This window comes from Rhamphochromis longiceps, linkage group LG22 (genome assembly GCF_057381845.1).
Source record: "Rhamphochromis longiceps isolate RC_006_pf linkage group LG22, R_longiceps_female_GT1.1, whole genome shotgun sequence".
NCBI lineage: Eukaryota > Metazoa > Chordata > Actinopteri > Cichliformes > Cichlidae > Rhamphochromis > Rhamphochromis longiceps.
In genome coordinates, this window is record NC_140577.1 from 21462472 (window position 1) to 21486854 (window position 24383).

At 41.1% G+C, this 24383-nt stretch overlaps 1 protein-coding gene and 1 pseudogene across 1 annotated transcript; one reads left to right on the top strand and one right to left on the bottom strand.

The window, feature by feature from the left end:
• LOC146644041 (dynein axonemal heavy chain 3-like) overlaps positions 1-10602 on the bottom strand; it is a 28998-nt pseudogene extending 18396 nt beyond the window's left edge.
• Positions 10603-18279: 7677 nt separating this feature from the next.
• dazl (deleted in azoospermia-like) lies at positions 18280-24240 on the top strand. The gene is made up of 10 exons (XM_085395840.1): positions 18280-18411; positions 19090-19212; positions 20199-20290; positions 20534-20585; positions 20687-20753; positions 20859-20998; positions 21964-22044; positions 22261-22311; positions 22741-22811; positions 22992-24240. Exons 1-9 carry the CDS (start codon positions 18409-18411, stop codon positions 22783-22785), a joined length of 654 nt encoding a protein of 217 aa, XP_085251966.1. The 5' UTR covers positions 18280-18408; the 3' UTR covers positions 22786-22811; positions 22992-24240.
• Positions 24241-24383: the final 143 nt, after the last annotated feature.

A 24383-nucleotide genomic window follows, 5' to 3' on the forward strand; every position in this document is an offset into this window, starting at 1 on the left:
GTAAGCATTAAAAGTATGTCTGTATACTCAACAGGCATGGAGAAATGGAAAGACAAACACAGTCTGAGTGACCCAGGGTCCGTGAGCAGTTGTGGACTTGTATAATATCTTATATGTATGGTTGCTGCTATGCTGCTGTCCCTGTTTCCATGCTTACATGTATAGGCAGGTGTTTGTGTGTGGGTGCGGCTGTATCCGGTAGGCCGGGCTACAGGCACCTTCAGGCCTGGTGGGTGTGGCCCTGCCAGGTGGCTGGCCACACCTGAAGATGATGCCACGCACCTGCAGTTGATCAGCCTTGTCAGGGGAGCTATTTAAGGGTGTGATTGAGCTCCTACTGATGTGCGATTGTTGTGTGAGACGGCATGTCAGTTGTCTTACTGAGCAAAGTCTTTTGAGTGTATGCAAGCTGTAGTTGTGTATCCTGACAGCTGCCTCTGTTATTTCCCCCCCAGGCGGAGCATGGAAACGAGAGGGCAGCAAGCACGGGGTGTGCGGACACACGGGAGCTGAAAATACAGAGCACGGACTTCGGGTGTAGAAAGACACGACAAGGGAGTCAGGGGAGCGCACGGGGATCTATTGTGTAATATTCACAGCACTGTCAATAAACACACTGTTTTCTGCACCAGAGTCCTGCATTGTGGGTCCTGATTTCCCCACATCCCCACGGTCTGCCAGCCATGACAGTGTGTACGTGTCACCATTAGTGACAGGCTTGCCACTGAAAAAAGAGAAAACTGAGGTATGTTTTAATGTTCCGTTAATTTCAAGAATTAAATGACAACCGGACTTTCAATTCTTTAAGCTCACAATTATCCTTTCGTCATTCTATAAAATAAACAAAAGAAGTCATTCAAAAATGTTATTTGTTAACAGAGAAAGACACGACTCCCACGGTTCCTGTCAAAACCTTGGAACAGGAACAGCTCAAACAACATGATATTGTCTAAAACCAGGTATTTTACGTTTATTTTATGTCTACCGTTGTGTGTTATTATCGTACATGAGTCTGATTATTGTCACATGTCTGTCTTTGTAGGATGAAAGCCAGGAACAAGTAGCTGTTTGCCAGAAAACTGCAACATACATGGCTAAGAAAGCGTCAGTCACATTTTGGAAAGGAGATTTCAGTGCCTTCGAAATGGCTGCAATTGTGAATGCTGCTAATTGAACTCTTTCTCACATGGGCAGACTTACAAAGGCACTATTTGCCACTGGTGGATGTAATATCAAAGCAGAGAGCAATGTCTTCTTTGCCAAAAATGGCAAATTAAAGACAGGACAAGTAGCGGTAAGCAGGGACACTACCTTGCATGACGCTTATTCATTTGGTAGGCCCATGTCTGCAGAATGACCCAACAGTGCGCATGATATCCACTGCTAAAGTAAAATAAAATGATAAATTAGTCCACAAAAAGTAGCAGTCATTAAATAGATTCAAACTATGTTTTTTTTTTTTCAGCTGTTATGATTTCTAATCAAACACACCCCACAAATATTATGTGTAATATATCAGCATTAAAGTGTTTTACAAGAACAAGAGTAAATGAGACAAGTATGAATTTCTGAATTTTGTTTAACATCACAAATAAAACGCATTTCAATTATTGGACTTTATTTATGTAATCATGTAAAATCTGGAGATATTTTGTTGTTGTTGCATGATGTACTTTTTTTTTTTTTAAATTACATTTAAAACCATTGTAATCTATTACGGTACAATGAATGTTCTCAGAAGAATGAGTTTTTGAACTCCTAACAAATTACTATTCTGTTGTTGACTCACAGCTCACATATTCGTGGAAACACCATGAAACAGAAGTTGTCTTTGTGGTCCTGTCTCAAATTAGAGTTAACGACTTCATCATATGTCACAGTGAGCTCCTGTCCCTTAGACCACACAGCTGGCTTGTAGGAGATGTATGTACTCCTAGTATTAAAAACAAAACAAAATCTTCAATTAATTCAATACAAAATATTACATAGAGTGCACTATACAGGGGCCCGTTCTTCGTACCTCGCTAAGTAGGTTAGCCGGATTAGATTGTTGACGATTTCGCGTGATCCTGGATCAGTCGGTTCCCCGAAGCTCATCCGGGACTTGCTGTCATAGCAACAGAGCCGTAAGCGTAAACCTGCTCGGGAGCAGGTTTACTTTATGTAAACAGGATTAGATCGCGGCCACGCAGGTATGTCCGCTTCATTTATACGAAAGCAACAGCGATAAATAAATAACATCAATGTAACTGAAGATAATGCAGCACTTGATCCTTTTATTGATGTCACACAGATACATACAGGTCATTTCCTAAAAAAGGGAAATGTACTATTAACATTCTATTACATGTATGTGATTATTACAGATGTAATTCATATTTCAGAGTAGTAATTGTAAATTACTTCGTGTAATCAAGATGAGAGACCACGGCTATAAAAGCCAAGGTGGATTTGGGAAGCCTGTCGCAGCCATGTCCTGTCCGTTTACGCGAGCAACCCATTGCGGAAGGTGCAAGATTGATAAGGAGAGTCCTCAGAATTCAGCGTATATTGCGGGACAGACAGGATCCTTTAGCTCAGTGCGACAGTGTGCTCATTGAGAGATATCGATTTTCCCGTGAGGATATTATTTACTTAACCAACTTGTTGACGAGGGGGTGCAGGACCACCACCTGTCTTTTTTTGCTCTGCCCTTTTCTTGGTTGCTGTTATAAACAAACAAACAGATTATTTCAGGCTCTCTTTCCAAGAGACGAAAAGCAATATAAGTGATAAATATTACCATTCTGTAGAATATTCTTATATTTCACTTTTACTTGTTCCCATGTTCTAGTGGGTCCTGTTGTGGCTCTAATGTGAAAGAGGATATAATATAACAATATAATATAATGTAATATAATATTGGATAATATAGTGTAATATAATAAATCTACCCTACCGCCTACTGGTGTTGGCCAGAGGGGCCGATGGCGCAATATGGCAGCCTCGCTTCTGTCAGTCTGCCCCAGGGCAGCTGTGGCTACAACCGTAGCTGCCTCCACCAGTGTGTGAATGTGAGAGTGAATGAATAGTGGCATTGTAAAGCGCTTTGGGTGCCTTGAAAAGCGCTATATAAATCCAATATATTATTATTATTATTATTAAATTACTTACGAGTTTAATTTGTCAGCAACTTTCTGCCAGCCCTCTCTCCTTGCTTTTGCAGCCTTTGCAGTGTTCCCTTGCGTTCTGATTAAACTCTGAAACTCCTGAAATCCCTCACTCAGGAGTTCTTGCTCTGCTGCCGAAAAATACCGAGCAGAGCGCGCTCCTTCGACATTTTCGCCGACCAATCAGAGGGTTGCCGATCAATGTTTCTACTATCGATGCGTAGCCCCTTTTATGACACCCAGTGATGTCACATTACTGCGTCCAGCTGTACTAATCGTCAACAGCAGGTGTGTTCGGGGAACCGGATTAGCGAGCTCACGGTTAGCGCGATGATTTGATCTTGGATGTGTCATTTGATCTTGGATGTAGTAAGCGACGTACGAAGAATGGGCCCCAGGTCATTGGATGTTCAAGATGGGCTTTACGTCTACCAACAACTGCTCACACTGCCAAACCAATTCACCGGACAATTATATCCACGCTCTTTGGTTCTGTCCACCAGTTCAGAAGTTTTGGCGCGAGATATGTGAAGACTTATCGAAGTGTCTGAAATGTAACATTCCAACTTCCCCCTTAGTGTGTTTGTTGGGCAGCTTAGATAATGTCACTTCAGAAAAGAATATCGCCCATATGGTTTTCACTGCCCTATGCATAGCCAAGAAAACAGTCCTCATGAACTGGAAAAATAAAAATAATCTTAATTCTAACCAATATAGAAATTATCTATTAGATTACATTAGTCTTGATACAGCCTCTGCCACCACATCAGATCAATTGCTCTGGGCTCCTTTGATCAGCTCCATCACCTAGTGGGGGTGGGGGGTCATAGTTTGGTCCCGCCTTCACTGTTGTGATTGGTGTGGGGGTAGGGACAGGCTTAGGGCGTCGGGGGGTTCCCCGGAGGCATCTTCCTTGGGGGGCTCAACCCGGGGTAGCGGTAATGCCCGGTTGGGGGCTCTGTTGGCTCTCAGGTGACTGTTTCCTCGCGGCTGCGTGCAGCGGGGCTAGGGGAGGGTCTGTGCTGATGGACGTGGGTTACTGACCTGGTAGCCTGGCTTCCCCTGGGTGGGTCCGGGATGGGCGTGAGGTTCTGGGGGCGCTCCGTCTCTGGGCTGGGGCCCGGGCCGGGCCTCGGGGGCTTGGGTCCTGGTTGGTGTGTTGCCGGGGTTGTGGGCGGGTGGGTGCATGGGGGCCCAGCCCTAGGAGGAGGGTGCCACCGGTGCATCGAGCCACCTGGGGGGCTCTTCAACTGGTGGGGGAGATTGTCACATCTTGCAGGAGCTTTCCTCTCCTCAGGAGCTCCCTCTGCAGGAGGGGGAGATACAGGAGAGGTGGAGGAAGATCTCAGCCTGGGTGTTTATTGTCTTATGTAGTCTGGAAGATGAGTGGATGGTGGGGTGGGTGCAGTTTTCTCTGTGGTGGGGTTGGGTGGACTGTCCCGGGCTCTGTGGGGCCGGGAGGCGCTGCTGCACTGGGCCCCGGTCTGGATGGGCCTGGGCCCCCTTTCCCTGGCGGGTCGCGGAGTATGGGGGTGCCTACTGGGGTCAGCGGGGGAGCTGGCCCCAGGGAGGGGTCACCTGCCCCTCCCTTCCTTCCCTCCCCATCTCCAGCTGCCTCCCTCTTCCCGCTCCACCACAACCACCCACACATGCAGGACCTTGGAGTAGGGGTATGTCACCAGGGTGCAGAGGAGGCTACCCCCCCCCGTCCCCTTCTGGCTGCCTCTGCCTCAATTTTATCCCACAACTTAGACATTCACATTACTCACACTCTCATTACACATAAATATAGGATCTTGGGGGTGGGCACGATACACGGAATCCAAAGTACCATCAGGGTGTACACCTCACCCCTGGCGTCGTTGCCCACCTCTCAAGGTTAAATACACTTAGACATTGAGGGCTAGCAGGAGGGACCATGCGCTTACCTGCTGCTCTCTGGCAGGTAGCTCCATGCCCTCCTGGGTTTTAAATGCACCTTAGAACACACATGCATCAACATTACAATGAGCGGGTGGAGGGAGGTTTGGAGTCTTCTCTCACCCCCGTTCTCTGCGACCTGCTGGAGCGGGGGGGCTAGGAGGAGGAGTTGGCCGTCCGACTGCGGTCTGGAGTGTGGGGCCTCCCTGCTGCTGCGGAGTCGGGGCGGTCTGCCTCCCCCCACCGCAGGGAAAAGGGTAACACCACCTGGGTCTGGGTGCAGTTCCCCCTCCAGGGGCAAGGGTACCTAGACCCGGTTTGTAGAGTACGCTTGGGGAGTGTGATCGTGTGTACAGCGTCTCTTTATGTCTGTCTCCACGTTGGTTGAGTGTGGAGTAAGTGCATATGAGAGCATGAGGGTGGGAATGGATGTTTGTATCTGTGTGTGCCTGTATTTCTGTGTCTATATGTCAGGTTGGGTGTCAGGCGCCACCTCTCTGGGGACATCTCAGGCCCTCCAAGGTTTGGAGGCCTATCTCCCCCTACCACCACTTCCCCTGCCAGTGGCGGACTCCCTCAGACATCGGTGCGTTGGTGGTTCTTTGTGTCCGGGGATGGGCGTCCAGGTACACACCGGCTCACTCCTTGGCGGCCGCTTATCGGGGCCTGGAGCCTGGGGCTCGCTCGGGCCACTTCGGAGGTGGGGTGCCCCCGGCCTCTCGGCCTGGGGCTCGGTCACTCAGGCACGGCTGGCTGCCGGCGGAGCTCACGGGCGCGTCACTGCAACTCCCCCTGGCTTCTGCTCCGCGGCTGCTGAGTGAGCCCTCATCTGGGACTCTCCTCAGCTCTTTCTGGGACAGTGGCGTGGCTGCCCCTCTGTTGGTCTTCCTTGGTCTCTTGTGTCCTGGGGGCCTCTGGATGTCTGGAGTTTTGATCTCCTCCATACCTGCTTCATGCCCTGGAGGACGGGGCTGTGGCCCCCCCACACCCTCTAGCAGATCATTACATGAAGGAACCTTTTAAAAAAACAAGCGCGTCCATGCTCACAGGTGTACACACGGGTGATCACACCCACAAACTACACCCTTTTTGGCTCCTACCTCAAAGCACACTGTGTTCTGTTGATCTTATGTGCTGCACAATAATGTTTAATATTTAGTATTTACTGTCATATTCCCATATATCATTGTGATGCTGTTTATTCTATTACTCTTGTTCTCTTCTGCTTGTTTTCTTTTTTCTTTCTCAGCAGGTGACCCAGGTGATTGATATATGCATTTTTTTTTCTTCTTCTTTTTTTTTCTGCTCATTCTGTTGGTTTTTGTTTTTTGCCCTTCTCCCCCGTCCCTCTTCTCAGCTGTTTCTCTTTCCCTCTTTCTTTCTCCCCTTCTTTCCCCCAGTCAAGTCTGTCCCGTATTCAGTAAGTGAAAATAAAATAAACAATAAAAGGTGAATCAAATGGACCATTACGGCAAGGCTGGGATGGTCAATTTGGTAAAGTAAATCCGTTGGGCATCTTTCTTTGCCTTTAGACAACAATTCTGATGGCAAAAGAGCCAAACGGGACAGGCAAAAATAAATAAATAAATAAATAAATTATTGCATAATGTTAAAGCTGGGGCAGATAAAAGATCACAAAATTTTATTTTGTGATCTTTGGAGCGATAGAAATCATCAGGAGACAAAGTTTGTCCAAGGTAAATTTTTATTTCATATATTAGAGATTTCTGATTTTGGAAATTTTGTAATGTCTTTAAATAAATGGAAAAAGTATTTCTGCAGATTTGTTATGAATTTCTAATGTGTCACAGGTGAACTTTGACAACTACAAAGCCATTGTATCATTTGTACACATTGGAAATATACACCGGAAGTCTGGTTAGTACTAGCAACATTTTTGTTACACTAATTTTTTTTTTCCATTAACAGTGTTCATAATTTATGTAATTTTAAAAACTAGATCTATCACAGTACAATGACAGCTCTCTGTATTTGGTCGATCCTTCAAGAAAGTCTTTGGAGCAGGAAGAGTCTGACCGGGTAGCCCAAAGATTCTGGTAATTATGCATTATTTACGTCTTTATTATTATAACAAAATATTAGGTATTCTGTGATGTCATTAGAAAAGTGGCAGGACCAAGGGCCTTTATCTAAAGGTGCTTTCGAACTGCGTGACACAGACTGCCCTCTAACATAATTTTTTTTTAAATTTGTAACTTAATAAACTGCACTAAAGATGAATAAAGAATTGTTAGAAAACAGTCATCTTACATGAATTACAAAGGATTAGTATCTGAATAGGGCATTCACCTGTTTATGGAGGACATCTGTTTCTATATTTGAACATATGGTTGGAGATGAAAGGGTAATAAAATCCATGGTTATCAGTTATTTAAACAAGTATTTCCAAACTAGACACAAGCAATTTCCAAAAATAAAAATACCCTTACAATGCTTAAGGAGAAAGACATTAGCACAATTTGTAGATTTAAAAGAACATATGTATTTTAACTTCATGTAACATAATATAGATCACAGGGCATTCTCACACAGCTTCAAAAACATGTTGAGATTCATTCATGTGTCTGTCTGATTCATGAAAAAGAAGAGAAGGATCATTTTGTGTGTAACTTTTATCATGCAACAGAAACTGTACCTGCTGTACTGATATTTTCACTTTAATTCTATTTTTGTTTGTTTGTTTGTAATGGACGCATTCCCAAAGAAACCTGAAATTACATTTTGACAACTAAAAAAGAGATGGCCAGGCACAAAGGACATTGCTGCAGACAATACTTGAGGCCTCAGGTGTGTAACATCTTTAAGTTTCATTTATTTATTCGTGTCAAACTGCTGAACACTAACATATATGTATATTTTTCCATGTATTAGTATTCAACAGTGACAACTGTGTTATGTGTGCAACAGTGAAACCACCCAATCCAGGACCCTCCATCACTGACTGGGTACAATGTTTTAAAAATAGTTTTGTTGTCTAGGATGACATATTTGCTTCTGATTCAAATTATTTTATTTATGTACTTATTTACTTTATGTCTTTATGAAAACTCATGTATTTGTTGTTCACAGATTCAGTGTGATAACTGTAACCGCTGGTTCCATTCTGAATGCCTGGACATGGAAAAGGCACAGCTCATCAATACACAGAACAGAGTGGAAGTGTATGCTTTGTCTAACCTAAGTCCACATGTAGTAAAAGCCACTGACTTGTTTATTTGTGTCAGTCATTATTGGTGTTTTGAGGAACACATGTGCAAAATACATTATTGATAACATTCTTCCTTTGAGCACATTATTTAAAGGTAAGGTAACCATGCAGGTAGGAGTTATGCATACAGGAATTAACATACACATGCTAATTTCTACAGATTACAATGGCTTATATTTCAGTGTTCTAGATAGAAATCCCAGAGGACTGCTAAATGGTCTAACCTGAAATACAACAGACATACAAAGGTATTGATGGAATCCCAAAAGGTGGCACTGTAAGCGATCCCTGAAAAGGAGTCTGACATGGGCCTTACAGAGTGGACAGGGTTGAAACATGAGCCAGCACCTACAATTGGATTTGCCTGGGCACATACTGCAGCTCTATGCCAGCGTAAAGCTACACTACAGTTATTAAGTGTGGACATTAGCATACAAGTTTCAGTGACAGGCTGCCTGTTTTGAGGCAGTCTGTTAAATTGGCAATACTCACTTTTGAATCAGTTCGTCTCTTGTACTTTGGCACTGTCTCTGGACAAACTTCAAACTCAGATGGTAGGAGGGGGAGGTTGGAGGAGAAAAAGGTCCTCCAGCTTGATAAACCTCAAGGAAGAAAAGCTGAAAGGAGATCAAAGATAATGACTTGCATTTCACACTTTAAAAGTTACACTTTTAATTGGTTCAGTCAGTTAATTAATACAACCTAGTACAGAAATTCAGCTTCACACCACAATACTCATGCTGTTTCTCTTTGTATCTGGCATAACATTTTAGCTTTACATCTTAGAAACTGAGCTGAATTAGCTGTGGGGGAGGCATGAGGTTGTTTCCTGTGCGCTCAGTATGACAATTTACAAGTGAAATACTTCACTGAAAATATCCCATGCACTGCAAGTAAAACAGCATAATCTAAGTGAACAGGAAGAACACATTACCTGCTTAGCCACACCTCCTGCAGTAGGAGCATAATATGAGTGACAGCAAAGAGATGCTGTCTTTGCCACAACTTAACATCCCTGTAGCTGGTTGCCCTGGACACTGCACGAAAAAACCTCCTGGGGAAAAAGCTGAGGGACACTGCATATGGATAATCGATGACGTTCAAATGGGTCCATGAGAATGTAGTTCACTGGTCAAATGATCATGAAAGAATCATTAGTTTTTGTCTGTTTAATTATAGAACAAATGCTAACAGTGGAGATGTGTGCAATCACTAAGGATTACTATCACTGTTTAGTACCTACGCTTTTCAAGCTGAAGTAATAATCTCTTTTGACTTCCTCTTCCATGGCAGCACTCAACTCTGGAGGGGTTTACTATCCTTAGTGTTGGGAGACAGCAGCTGCACGATGTTGATCATCTGCTGGCAGGGCTGGGGGGCCAACACTGAGCTGGGAACAGTGTTGATGTAGTATATTTACCTCTGTGACAGCAAAGTCAAGGTCATACATGTGTTTAAAAAAAGGGGTTTAAATCAGCGTCTGACTAATTACACACTAAATTAAGTGATACTTGCTTCCAGGTCTGTGTCATTAGGTTCTGCCTGAGTGGCCCTGATCATCTTCTCTTGCTCAAGCATTGTGTCCAGCTGCTCTTCAGGACTCATAGGTTGCCTGCTGGGTCTGGGCAAGCTTCTAGACCTGGACCTGAAATGATAGATGAGGAGATGCATCCCTATGAAAGGGTGAGTGAATTAGATCAAGTGTTTTAAGAAGAAGAACACCTTAAAGTTAAGTTACTGATGTCATTTGTTTGCTTAAATGTATAATTACCTGCTCCTTGGGGTTATTGCTTTTCTCTTTCCAGGTGGTGTTAGTGCTAAAAGCCTCATTAAGATCAAAAATATATGCTGAAGTGAAGTTTCTCAGGCAAGTCTTAAGAAGTACTAAATTATCAGATAGCAAATCAAAGAATACTGCAGTCTCACATCGCTTTACAAAGCCTTCCCTTTTTAATCCCACAGCGAGACAAGCTCAAAAGGATACAAGACCCCGCTGGTTTTGCCAAGGATTGATGGAGAGTGTGTCGTCTGCGCTGGAGCTGATTAATTTTCAGATCCTTAGCCCAGGGCCTGTAGTTGTTTCCAATGGACTCACTGGGGGTTCGGTAGTGACGCTGCTCTTTAAATGGAACTGCCAGCGTCCATGATTTGATCTGGAGAATGGTTTGGTATTCGCTGTGCCTTAAGACGATCTGAGTTCAAATAAAAGGTTAAAAGGTGGCACAAGGATTTTTGCTTCTAACTCCAGACAATTACTTAACTGACTTTTCTAAAGCACTAGTTCATATGCGGCACCGTAAACATTATTCGTATTTGATTGAGTTCGGAGGGTTCGCTGTTACAGCTCAAGGGCAAAGGTGGGGGAACAGAATATTCTCTCTTCTGACTTGTATTAAAAATGGAGTCGTCATCCATCTGTAAATCGGATGAAAACAGTGAGGGTTGGAACCAATGTTCCCTCTAATTTTTCATGTGTCTGAGCAAACACACAAACTCCCTGAGCGGTCCCGTGTACCACTGTGAGCAACAGCAGACGTGTGCACTGTGGTCACGCCAGCATCAAATCCATCCAAGTTACATGGTTTATTAAAATAATCAAATTACAGCATTTACATTTATGTTAGACTACTTTTAATTAACTGCTTTATCCCACTTACAATGAAAATTTAAAAAAAATTTGTTCATGACCTGTGTAGTATGTTAACACTATTGGAAGTAAAAATAACTTGAACCCCAATTTTGAAAACACAACTTTCTTCTTTTTTCTTTTTTTTTCTTTGTATAAAGCTTTGACTTTTATGAGTATGGTGGTCTGGGAAAGAGTCCTGTAACTCTTTCTGCAAAATACAGTAAATAATGATCAATGTTGGGCAATTAATTATATAGTTCTTCAAAAAAAGTAACTGAGTTTTGCAAACAACAAAGTTTCTTGCAGCTGTTTACCTAAAAATGCAGCCAAGGTGTTTTGTTTTTAAAAAAAAAATAAACATTTCAAACTATTTACAGAACAATCAGCTGTTCTGCATCAAATTTGATGCCACACAAATCATTTGTGCCACTCCAAAAAACAATTTCTGTCCACTATGAGATAAAGGACAACAACAGCCTGATACCTGCAGGCCTGACAACAGGAGATGTATCACTCCTGTAACACCTGTAACATTCAGCAGTCACCTCGTTGTTCTGACACACACAACAAAACTATTGACTACACTACACACTAACTACACAAGATTTGTGCTAAACGTCACAAATCTCTCACATCTCAAAACACCGCCATCACTCCTAAAACTTTCCCCCTTCCTAAACAACTAAATGCCATGTTGCCATATCATTTTTTGATTGGTCGACGTGGTACATTTTTCGACCAATAGGAAAGGGTGGGTTTTTTTTTGGTTTTGTTTTTGCTCACAGGCGGAGAGTGCTTTCGAGCGTTTTCCTTATAAAACGCTGTTTTTACCATTTCTTCCCACAGTAAATATAAACAAGGATAGTCTTCAGGAAGAAAACTAAACATTGCAGATATTTTTATCATAACTCTGGTTTTAAATGGCCTATCAACACAATTTAAAAACTGGTATAAAGTCCACACTTTTTCCGTCAATTGTTCCGTCTCTCCTGCTCACATCTCCAATGGTTGTACACATTGTCATTAACGTGGCTTCACTCCACATCAGCCATGCGGCTTTGCTAGCTAAAACACATAAGGTCGCTGTGTCCCAATTAAGAGACCGCACGCTTGAAGTACTTGAGTGCGATTACGTCACCGCCACGCGACGACGGCTGTCCCAATTCAAAGTGTACTTCAAATGCATACTCCAAATGCGCCGTCGATTTCCCCAAATATCAAGCGTGGTCCGGTGCACGCTTCGCGGTCCCATATATCCCACAATACATAGTGCGGCGGTGGGTGTGGATAATTTTGCCACAAAATACGGCAGACGGCAGCGTCCGAAGAGTGAACTGTCAAAAGTAAGTACTGAATATGATGTCACTTATTTATGTGCGAATGTTTAATAACGAAGAACATTAAATCATTACTGTTGGCCACATGTCGGGAAAGTTATGTGACATTAGTGATGTTTGTACTAACTTGGTTTTAAAGCCTTTACTTCAAAATATACGCCGTTCAATAGTCGACCTTAATCTTACAGAGAATCTGATGATTCTGTGGATAATTAAAGTCAGTCATATATCCACAAACACAACAAGCTGAAAGTCAGTGATGCTGCTCAGTTTGCAGTCCTGAATATCACGGCACAAGCAGGATTCACTGCACTGTTAATGTTAGCTTTGTTATATCGCTGCCTCTGTTCGGTGGTGTCGAGCCAAACGGACTTTAACGTGTGTTTGAACGAGCTGACGGTTCACTCGTTAAGCTGAAATCACAGGAGTCACACATGTGTCCACTGTACCATCTGGAAACTCTTCTTGTTTAGCACTCGTAATAACACAAACACTAAATCCTCCTTCTCTTGTGCTGTTTTGTAACAGTGTACACCTGAGACTGTCACCTGTCTGTCCTGCAATCTCTCTCTTTTTCTTTCTCTCTGATTGTGTAATAAAAGTATGAACATGTATTTAGAAGTTACACTTGTGTTTGAATCCTGCAGCTTATCACACATTTGATTTCCATGTGTGACAACTGCAAGTGTCCAGAGTGAGGACAGACTGAGGGACCCACTGCTGCACATCATCTGTGAGGCTTTGCACCCCTGATGATCCACCAGGACAAACTCAGCAGTGTGTGAGGAAGAAGAGGAAGAGCCAGCAGCAGCTGACAGATGGAGAGAATAGACAGACTGTTCCCTGTTTGTGAAGGACTGCTAGCAAAGTTTAAAAGAACTAATTGTCTGTCCTAAATCAGTCTCATTAGGTAATGTTCAAATAATTTTATCATTCCAGTAGGGGTGCAACGATATTCGTATCGATATTGAACCGTTCGATACAGTGCTTTCGGTTCGGTACGCATATGTATCGAACAATACAACATTTGTAATTTCTTTTATCAATTTTCCTTCTGACGATGCTGTCTGTGTTGAGCGCTCAGTGAATCTGTGTTCGACTACTCCGCCTAGGCTGCACTGTCGAGCGCAGATCCACTGAGCGCTCAACACAGACAGCATAGTCAGAAGGAAGAGCGCAGGGCAAGCTAGCGAGACAGAAGTTAAGCTCTACTTGCAACAGGCAAATTGAACCTCATTCAGATCTGGCGTTTGGAATTATTTTGGTTTTCATGTGACGTATGACCCTGAAGGTAAGCGAGTCATGGACTAAAGTAAAACAGTATGTTGGATGTGCCATGCAATGCTCAATTACATTGGTGTGAACTAGTGTGTTAGCGCAGTTAGCTCGTTAACGTGTTGGCCGTCTAGCCCCATGCACGGAGTGATCGGCGGTAGCTCGTTAACGGAGATTTGCCGTGTTGTGGCGTTAAGGTCATTTCAACGAGATTAACCTGAAAGCACTAGTGGGAACACAACGAATATGACTGCACATTTACGCCGACATCATCCTAGTGCAAAGACAAGTGGAAGCAGACAAAAAAAAGCAAGCATGCTACTAACTTTAGCCGAGTCATTTAGACAGCTGTTAGCACATGATTCTCCTTATGCTGCTGAGAATATAGCCCAGAAGAAGCGGATAGTATAGCTTTTATTTTGGAAAGAGCCATTTCTCTGTAATAAACTCTCTTTTCCAAAGATGAGTGATTCCTCAATCAGATACAGGGCTCGCAATATCGCTAGCCCGACGTCCTGGAGCTAGCGATTTTTTTCAGTCGGGCTACCAAAATCTTTCTCTTCCCTGCCCGTCGGGCTATTGTAGGAAAAATATATGTCAATGCTTTTGCATTCTTTCAGAAATGTAGCTGGGTAATTATGTCATTGGCATCGGTGAGCCACTGTCAATATGTGACATATTGAAGTCGCGTTTGAATTTGCGCTTGTTTTTTTGCTTTCACTTTGCAATCGTGCGAACTGTGTATAGAGAGCGACAGCACTGATCTGTGAGTGATGATAATTTGTGCACCAATTCCTCTGACATCGTCTTATTAATCGTTAGCTTACTATGCAAACATGACAAGTGAAATCTCCCGCAGCTTACACATGTGAGAGGTTGATCGCGCAGAGAATCGCTGAGCTTATGTGAGTGAGCGTGTAAAAGCATTTCAGTTCTGCTGAGCCAAATAAGACAGGTCAGGGTGAAGAAGTGACAGCCAAAGAAAAGCTTACCACAAAACGGAGAAGTTATGACAAATCAGACTATAAGGCAAAAAGAAAGTGCAGCTTTATGGTTTCATGGACAAAAGAATTTCTGTGGCTGCAGTATGACGAGCTGAATAACCAGGGCTGCACATAAGTGGTCCGCACGTGCGCATTCGCTGTCAAAATAAAAAACACGCACAAGGGTTAGGGTTAAATTTAAAAACTGTACTTTTGAGTTAAAATATATATTTATAATTTTAATAAATGACAAATTAAAAAGGCATGAACATTTTTTGTATCGAAAAAATATCGAACCGTGACACCAAAGTATCGAACCGAACCGTGAATTTTGTGTATCGTTGCACCCCTACATTCCAGTGTTTTCAGTGTGGGAGAAAGTACTCAGGGCCTTCAAGTGAAACACTATGAAAGGCAGAAACAAGTTTAATATTCAGTTCAATATGTATCAGCAGCAGAATGGACCTAAAAATAAATGTTTGTTTCAGTTCTATGAAGCTTTGAGTATTTTGGATTAGTAGCACTGCTGTGTTTGTTGCATCATATTGCTGTAATTGTTTATATGCTTTATATATTCTGAGGTAAGTTGATCTATAGTGTTACATCATATTCTATAAGGATGTTATGTGTTTGTAGACTTTCTGCCCAGTTTGACCCATTTAGCAGAAGTCAGCCTGTTTAAGGCTCTGATATCTATTCTGTATGACTTTAAGCAGTTATGACATGGTCTGATTTTCTCACCCAATAAAGGAATATTTAATATATCAGTCTACTCTTCATTCTATCAGAAACAGTTTTCACAGCTCGTACATTTTCCTTTTTACACATATATGTAAGCATTGAGCCAAATGTAATAATGCCAACATATTAAACGAACAATACTTGTCTCATATGTATAATAAATCTATATATACACTGTCAAAGATACTTGTCTTTGAGTGAAGATTTAAGGTGATAGGAAATATAAATAACTGCAACTTGAATCTTTGACCCAGAGTTCAAGCTCAGTGATGTAATATCTATCTATCTATCTATCTATCTATCTATCTATCTATATCATAATAATCTGACAATACATATTATATTTACATTACCACAGTGAGATGATTTTAGTCTCATGACCAACATTAGCTAATTGTTATTTAGTAACTAATCTTGAAATGACTGTTTAGTACAGAAATGACGCCCAACTATCATGTTTTACAGTCCCGTGGTCTCAGCCTCAGATACTCAACTAATCAAAATGATGTCATGACAAAAACGAATGACCAACAAAACATTGTTTCTCCTTCATTTATGTCAAACAATGCTGTATGAAACGTTTCTCGCGGTTAGTATCATGGTTGCTAGGCAACCTGAAGAGCCCAACGAAGGCTAGTCCGTCCCATTTCACAAGCCTCTCACTTCCGTACTTCTCGTACTTATAGTACGCACCGTACATAGTACGCGTAGTGCGCGTACTTCAAGCGTGCAGACCCTGAATTGGGACACAGCTATAGCCTGTCAACGACGTTGATTAGCTGCGTATATACGAATGTGAATCGCATTATTAGCTGGACTATGGGATAAGGTGGCATCCCATACAGGAGCAGCCAGTCACTTACTGACTAACACTGCAAAACAGAATTGTTAACGTATTTATTTTAATTTCAATTCAGGTTAGATTTTTTTTTTGTGCACAACGCAGATTTTCTGTGCGCAGAGACCGTGCCAGCAGTGCGCAATTGCGCACGCACGCAGCTTAGAGGACGCATTGGTTGGAACACAAAGACACTTAAACACACACTTAAAGCTTTATTACCGTAATTTGCATTCTGCATAAACCAATTGTTTTGATCTGTCAGTGCTTATTTTTCAATTAGGATTAACTGATAAAAGAAATATTACAAACATGCTGTAAATTAAAGAAGGATAAATGCATAGGCAAGAAAGAAGGAACTGATGCAGTTAGAGGCCAGAGCCTTTTGTTTGTTGCTGGAACCAACACGACAAAGTTTTCCCTTCCAAACGTTTATAAACTGGAAGCCAACGTTAAATTTATCCATTAACCATCACGTATATTCTGTGGACATTGACAAGCCTATATTTTAACCCAATTTCTCTCTCCCCTATAAACCAAGTAGAGTTCAGCGACCCGTGGCAGAGTAATTTTTTAGTTTTATTTTTTTTACTTTTTTCAGCCTTTCCATTTTGTTCAGCTTTTCTGTTACAAAGGAAAATAAAAGCATGGGAACTTGTGACTATAGAAGCAAAAATGATATAAATTCACATTCACATCTTGTCAGATTTAAAGACTAAAGCCGGAAAAATGCAGGTGTGCTGTCAGTTACCTCGTTTCGGTCTTTGTAATGTTATGCTAGCAGGATTCAGTGATGCCAACTCCTCAGTAAGGAAAATCGCTATTGGCTGTCCTAAAAGTCGCTAAATGACGTCATCGCCTAATTTGCATAATTGGTCACATAAAGTCAGTGAAAACGTCCTAAATGCATGTAGAATGTATTTAGAACTACAAATTAATTTTCTTTTGGCAATTATTGTTTTTTTTAATGTCACAATTCCAACCCTGCTCCTTTATCCGGGCTTGGACAGGTGTTCTGGGAATCCATCCTACCTGAAAAAACATCCTGCCCAATGTTTCTGCGCAGACGCGGAGCATGCGCACTACACCAACGCCGAATTAACTTCTTTTTCTTTCACCCATCCGGAATACTTCTTAAGGTTATGGGTAGGGTTAGGTTTAGTAGCAAGTCACTGTCAAATTATAATACGGGTAGGACGTTTTGTCAGAGTAGGATGGTTTCTCAGAAAACCGGCAAAAGTGCCCGAAATAGGCACCACAAAACAACATAACAGTAAAAGAAGAATTGAACGGTCAGGGCGGGAGCAGCGGCTTCGCTCATGCGCGATTCATTTGCAGTTTGGACGCATAGGTGTGAACAACTCCTGCAGCTGGGGGAGGACTATCCTCCACCTGTGAACACTCTGGCACGGGCGAGATGCCCACGGCAGCACCCGCTGCTTGTTGAGAGCGATACGCGTTTTCACAGCAAAAAGTCGTCATAAATAAGTCTCCGACAACACCAGAAAAAGTCGCCAGATTTGTCGCTAGTCGCTTTTTAGAAAAAAAAAAAGTCGCTAAGGAGGTCTGAAAACTCGCTAAATATAGCGACAAAGTCGCTAAGTTGGCAACACTGGCAGATTTTTGAGCAGCGCCAGGTTAGATTTTCAATTTAAAAGTCCAGCTGTTGTAACCTGTAGCTTGGAAATGCTGCGGTTGTAGCACGTATTAATCCGCCACTCACATATTGCACATATCTGCACACACTCTACCTCAGGCTACCGTTTGCTCTGTCAAGGCTTTAAATCAAGAATAATCATCATGTACCATAAACTGAAACACCGTTGATCTCATTCGGGACGGTATCCGAACAAAATGTCTTATGATAGAATATACCACACATCAAATATACTTCTGATATAGCATTAACATTGATATAAAACGATGAATACATATAGTGCATGCAAAATACAAAATACTATATATATATATATATATATATATATATATATATATATATATATATATATATATATATATCACATAAATTCTGTTGCATATGTAAAACACAGCACCGAGTCAAATTGTGAGTCATCAAAACTTTTCATATAAGTTTACATACGATTGAGAGATTTTAATTTGCAGCTATTTCATTATTCCATGCTATTTAACTTAACAAAATTATGAAAATAATGACATTACTCACGTCCTGCTTGAGTTAGTCACGTGGACTGGGTGGGCGTGGTTTCACCACGGGTGGAGGTCACTGTTGTCGGGCAGAACAAGGTCGACGGCGTACCTTTCAGTGTGTCTGGTCAGGTTTTAGACATGGTAAGTTCCACTGTTAAATTTCTGCACCCGAAAGTGTAGCACAACAGTCTTAGTGATGCAGGTTATTGTACTTGTTAACTTCTTAATTGGTACGGCGGCTCACCAGTCATCACTGTGCTAACTTTCTCTTAGCTAGCTAGTTGATAGCTTGAACTTGCCTGCTAAAGTTAAAAAGGCGCACTTGCTTTAGCTAACAGCCCATTTAAGCCACATTTAACAATAACTGTTAAAAAAAAGGAAAAAAGGTAATGTTAACATAAATTACATGGCTTACGAAACAAACTTGTGTTTTCATACTGTTTTATTATTTTGTAGTTTCTATTTTTTTTAAAGATTTATATGTCGAAGACCTCGGTGCACTACTGCTAGCATCAGTGCCTGAACAAGCTGATTTTTTTTTTTGCGGGAAATCGCATTAAAAATAAGGCTTAGACACTATATGATCTTTACAAGGGTAGTTAATGCTAAATCTACAGTAAAGTTTTGTAACTTAAATAAGTCTGCACTTTTAAATTGGTTTTAGTGGTTGGGCCAGCAGCCATCACATGGTGGCAGTTCCGAGTAGCGAACGCATGTTAGGCACACTCGCGATCTTGTAGAGATAGGTATATTCCCGAAATATAAGCTTGTGAATTGAAATGGCTTGTTTGTTGTTTTCTTTCTTTTTTAAATTTTAAGGATATCAACAAGCCCAGAAGCGCTAACCAGACCTTATCTTCTTTGAAGTTGTCAAATGGATACATCTTACCTGAGGGCAAATTGACTCCTAATGCCCTCTTTGTTGGCGGGATCGACATGAAGGTAATGCCGAAGCTGTCAAGCCAGAAAGTATTATCCGACATTTGCCAAAAAACGCCAGTATTTTAAGTTGTTGTAAAAGACTTGTTGACCTTTACGCTAACATATCTCATTACTGATAAAAAGTCATTTTGAGTCACACAGAATACTCCTTTCATAGGGCAGAAGCAGCAGTTGTTTTTTGAACTCTTGAATATCCTTTACTTATTTAGCTTAATACTAGTTAATATTAGAAGTGTTAATTTCAAGACAGAGCTGGTCATAGGGCAGCAGAAATTGCAAGAAAAGCAACAAAACAGTGATACGAATGTATTTTCAGTGGCTAAAAAGGACTCGATTGATTATAGTGTGGAACACAGAGTAGGGTAGAAAAACGCAGACTATTAAGGATGCTTGTAAAAGAGGTAATTTCTTTTTCTTATATGTTACAATTTGTGAATCCTGTTTACTAGAGCCCATTTACCAATATAAGCTAAAATATGACATTAAAAATTATTAATAATTAAAATTTAAATCACTTAAAATTATACATACATGCCACTCTAAATTTGGTGAATTGTGTATAATCCTTTTTTGGGGCGGGGTTTAACATATCGAGCAAAAATTTAAAGAAAAATAATTTGCTTTCTTTAACCGCACACATTTCGAGAAGAAAAAAAAACAAACTACATGGTTCTTTTAAAACGTATTAATTAGAACATGTGGCAATAGCCAGGCACTGCAGCTCACAGTAGAGACACTACTTGAAAGGAGGAGGAGACCCCAGAACAGACCTGGGACATGCTGGAGAGATTACATCTCTCAGATGGCCTGGGAATAATAGGACTTTTCTGGGTATTTTCTTAAGAATTTTGTTTATAAATCTATTGAAAATCACATGAAAATGAAGAGATTTGTCAGGAGCCTGTGGAGTCAGGTGTGATACACCCTGGACAGGTTACCAGTCTGCTAAAAATCTGGTTTCTCTCTTCACTTGTTTTAATCTTTAGGTGGATGAAAATGAAATCCGGGACTTCTTTGCAAGATATGGTACTGTTAAGGAAGTAAAGATTATCACATACCGTGGAGGAATCTGCAAAGGGTAAGTTTTTTCTGTTCAGAGTAATTCGGGTTTTGCTCCCAGATTTTGAAGAGGTAATGAAATGACTATTGCTTCACTTTCTGTTTCAACGTACTGAGGTTAAATTTTGGAGTGTGATGATCAGATTATTGAACTTGTAGAAGTATTAGTGAAGTTTATTAATCTACTTACATTTCAGACTGAATGTTATTACTTCTTCGATATATTTGGATATTCTGATTTATTTTGTGTGTTTGTTCCTAGTTATGGATTTGTGTACTTCAGTGAAGATGTCAACATTCAGTCAGTCATTGAGGTAAGAAGCCCGTCATTGGATCTATTTTGTGTCTATGCATATGTCTAATGTGGAATAATAATAATAATAATATATATTTTCTGTAAATATTTTTGCCATAGCAACAGATCAGTTTTAAGGGACGGAAACTCAAGTTGGGCCCTGCCATCATGAAAGAAAGGGTCTCTCGTATGTATTCTGTTTGTTGGGTAGTGCATGTACTTATTGTTCTGTTTTCACTAAATAGGGTTTATAATGTTAATGCCAAACTGATTCCCCCCACCCCACATCCAGGGTCGATGCCGTCGCGTCTGGTTGGCCCCGCTCCTTGGGTGAATCCCACCCAGTACTTCTACTGTGCTTGCTGCTCACCCATGGGAGGTGGGGTGCCACAACCTTCGCCCATCATAAACGGAGGCAACCCATACAATCAGGTATCTTACACTGAAATTACCTTCAGATTGTTATTGAATGTTGTTAAATGCTGATCATTTGTAATCGATAAGCGCTTGCTCACAAACTACATATTACCATAACCACCAATTTTAGATAAGAAAACATGGTTACCTTTAGATTGATCATCAAGAAAGTGCCAAAGCTATTGTAAAACACAAGTCAGGCGGCTGCTTGAGCAAAAACAAAAGAATTTCCATGTAGAAATTGATACAATAGTGTTTCCTTGGGACTGGTGGTGGTTTTTATGGGGGATAAAGTAAAAAGCAGGCTGAAACATTTGAGATGGTACTTGTTGTATCCAGTGAAACAGCACAAGTGGGGGGAGAAAAAAAAGAAGTTTTTACATCAAAATAAATGTGGTTGGGAAAAACGGCAACAGACCACTAGAAAAGGAGGAAAACAGGTGGAAGATGAGGGCAATGTGATTTGTCAGTCACAGCTGAGAAACTCCATGCAATTACTGGAGAAAAAAAACATGCATGCATGGATGGAATAATGCCAAGAAACTAGTGCGATGATGTTCAGTGAAGTTGTTAACCTATTTTAATGAATGTGAGTTTAACAAACGGAGCTATTCAAGTTTTATCATTGTAATTTGTAAAATGTTTAGAATTTTATTGTCATGTTGTTTTTGTTTTTAGTTGGAGTCTCTTTTTAAGTATATATATATATATATATATATTTGTTTTGTGTTTTCTCCAGTGATAATACTTCTGAAATATAAAATGGAACATGTATTTGCTGAGACAGTTGGTTAATCCTCACAAAGAATAAAGTTGCAAAGTGTACAATAATGTATAACTTTAATTGAAAAGGCAACAATTGTAAGTAGCTTTGTTATAAATAATCTCCAAATTGGCCGGTTATTCAGTAAATGGTATGTTGTTTGGCTCTACAAACTCTGTGCTGTGGTTTCATGTGTTGTTACTGGCTTTGATTGCAGCCATACTCCTATGCCAACTTTGGAGGGGTCATGATCCCGCAGATGCCAGTGAATTACGCGCAGAATGCCTATGCCTATCAGGTACACGCACACAAAAACACACACCCCCACACAAAGGGTCTTGCAGCCATTGCACATATGCTCCTGCATGTGAGATGAGGGGTTCAATCTGGTTAAAGTACACCTGGCCCTGCTTACCCCACAATCCAACATACCCTCCCGTCCTCCTATAGTAGCGAGTCTGGGTTTGTCTGTTGCCCTCTGTTTGACAGCTGACGCCTCTCCCCTCATACACAGTACACCCCACCTCCCTGGACGCCGGACCAGAGGACACGGCCTGTCAATCAGGTGACTGCATTGAATAGGAGTAAGAATAGAAGTCATTAAAAAGAAAGACTAAACAGATGTTCTTTGAGAATTGGTTAACTATTGCAGATGAACCTTGTTTTTTCTTTTTCGTTTTTTCCCTTCTTTTCTTTTCCCTCCGTTTTTGGTTTGCCCCTCTAGGAACAAAAGTCATTGTTGTCCAGAACTGTGATGTCCATGTACACCACTAGATGGTGTTGTCTGGCCTGTGTTGGCATCCTGAAGAATGGCTCAACAATGCACTCTAACCTTCCCTTTTTTCCACAAAAGTTAATTTTGTGGGCTTGACAATTCATGACACATCCAGTGCTTTTCTGTTTGTGCTTGTTTTTGTAGTTGTTCATGTCTTTGAAGCACATCTATAGGATTATTCCACCAAACTCTTTTTCTTGTGTTACACTTTGTTTCCAGAGCTTTGTGGACTGTGGAGTCCAGACCATGCTGACTGTGCTGTAGTCCACAGCTACTGAGAACCATGCCAGGTAAAGCAGAACCACTGCAAATGGTTGTATTTTCCTAAGAACTTTGTTAATCTTTACTAAAGTCACACAAAGCAAAAATGTTTGACCAACGCTTTTAAAAAGACTTTTTCTGTTTGTCTGTGTGATTTGGGAAAACAACTTTACTTACTTGCGATTTATTTATTTGTCCTTTCTCTGCAGGCCTCAGGGAGTCAGAATTTAGACAAGATTACACCTTGATACTCTGGACATCTGGAGTAACCCAACTCTTCAGGCTGTTTTCCAAATGCCCTCGCCTCTCATTCCATGCCTCAAACGTTTGAGAGCCATTTTAACACCAAACTGCATGATCTTTACACTTCAGCTAATCTCATCCCACAATTACAATTTGTAGTGCTGACCTGCAGTCAGCTGCTTTTAACCCACATGGATCACAGTGACAGCACAGGAAGAGCAAAGCACCCTCACCAAACCAGCTGGCACATGGGATCACTTTTTTTTTGTTTGTTTCTTTCTTTTTAAGTATCCCAAACATAGAACGGGACGACTTTTTTAAGCCCACCTTTTGTGCTTATTTATATTTTAGTTTTAATTTACTTTTGGAATTATTTTAAATGTTTGGTTGGAGGGTTTTATCCTGTGCTTGGGCTCTCTGTACATATGTATATATTTGTATATTACTACAATGTCTTGACCTCAATCTGTTTTTTTCAGCATTGGCATATTTGTCTTCTAACTCAAGTTCTGGTCTAATGCTCCTCAGATTAATAATCTTCATTAACTTGTTTACTATAGCATAAGAGCACTTGGTCATTCCATTAATTTGGAGCGCACCACCCTCCTTTTTTCCTTTTTTTTTTTTTTTTTTTTTTTTGGTTGTTGTTTATTTAGATTCATGGGGTGTAGGTTGAGGCAGTAAACCAATCTCAGTCGCCTCATCATTATTACTTACTTCTCATCTTCATCATTGGTCTAATGTTTGTCCAGTGGTTCCACACTCGAGGACAATCACGGCATAATTTTTGTTTACAATAACTCATTAATCAACTCATACTTAAAAAATGAAGGACATGATTTAAAACAATATGCTGTATTTCATCTCTTTAAGACAAGGTTCACTGTTAGGGTTTAGTTTGTATTTGTTTTGGGATTTTAGTGCAGTTTACACAAAGTGTTTTACAGATATGTCATAATTGAGAAATGTTTTTAGGCATTTTTCTTCCAGTAAGTGCACTTAAAATGTGTTTGAGGTTTAATAGTAGAAGTAGCTTTGTGTGATTGAAAATGCACATTGGTGTGTGGTGTACATCACGGCTTTTCTTTGACCCAGTTCTGTGTAGTTACATATGGAGATTGACCTCTGAGGTCTTGTTGCTGTGCGCAGACATGATTGTGTTGTTTTGTTCAGAGAGCCTGGGCACAGCACTGTTAGGGTTGTTACTGTTCATGTTTTTCAGGGTTTGTTGATAAATAAAAGTTGAAATGTGTTATCATTTGAGGCTGTTAATGTTTTTCCATCTCTTGCTTATTTTGAAACTTCCTGTTTGTCATACTTTGGTGATCTGTGTGGAGGTACAGACAGGCAACATACCG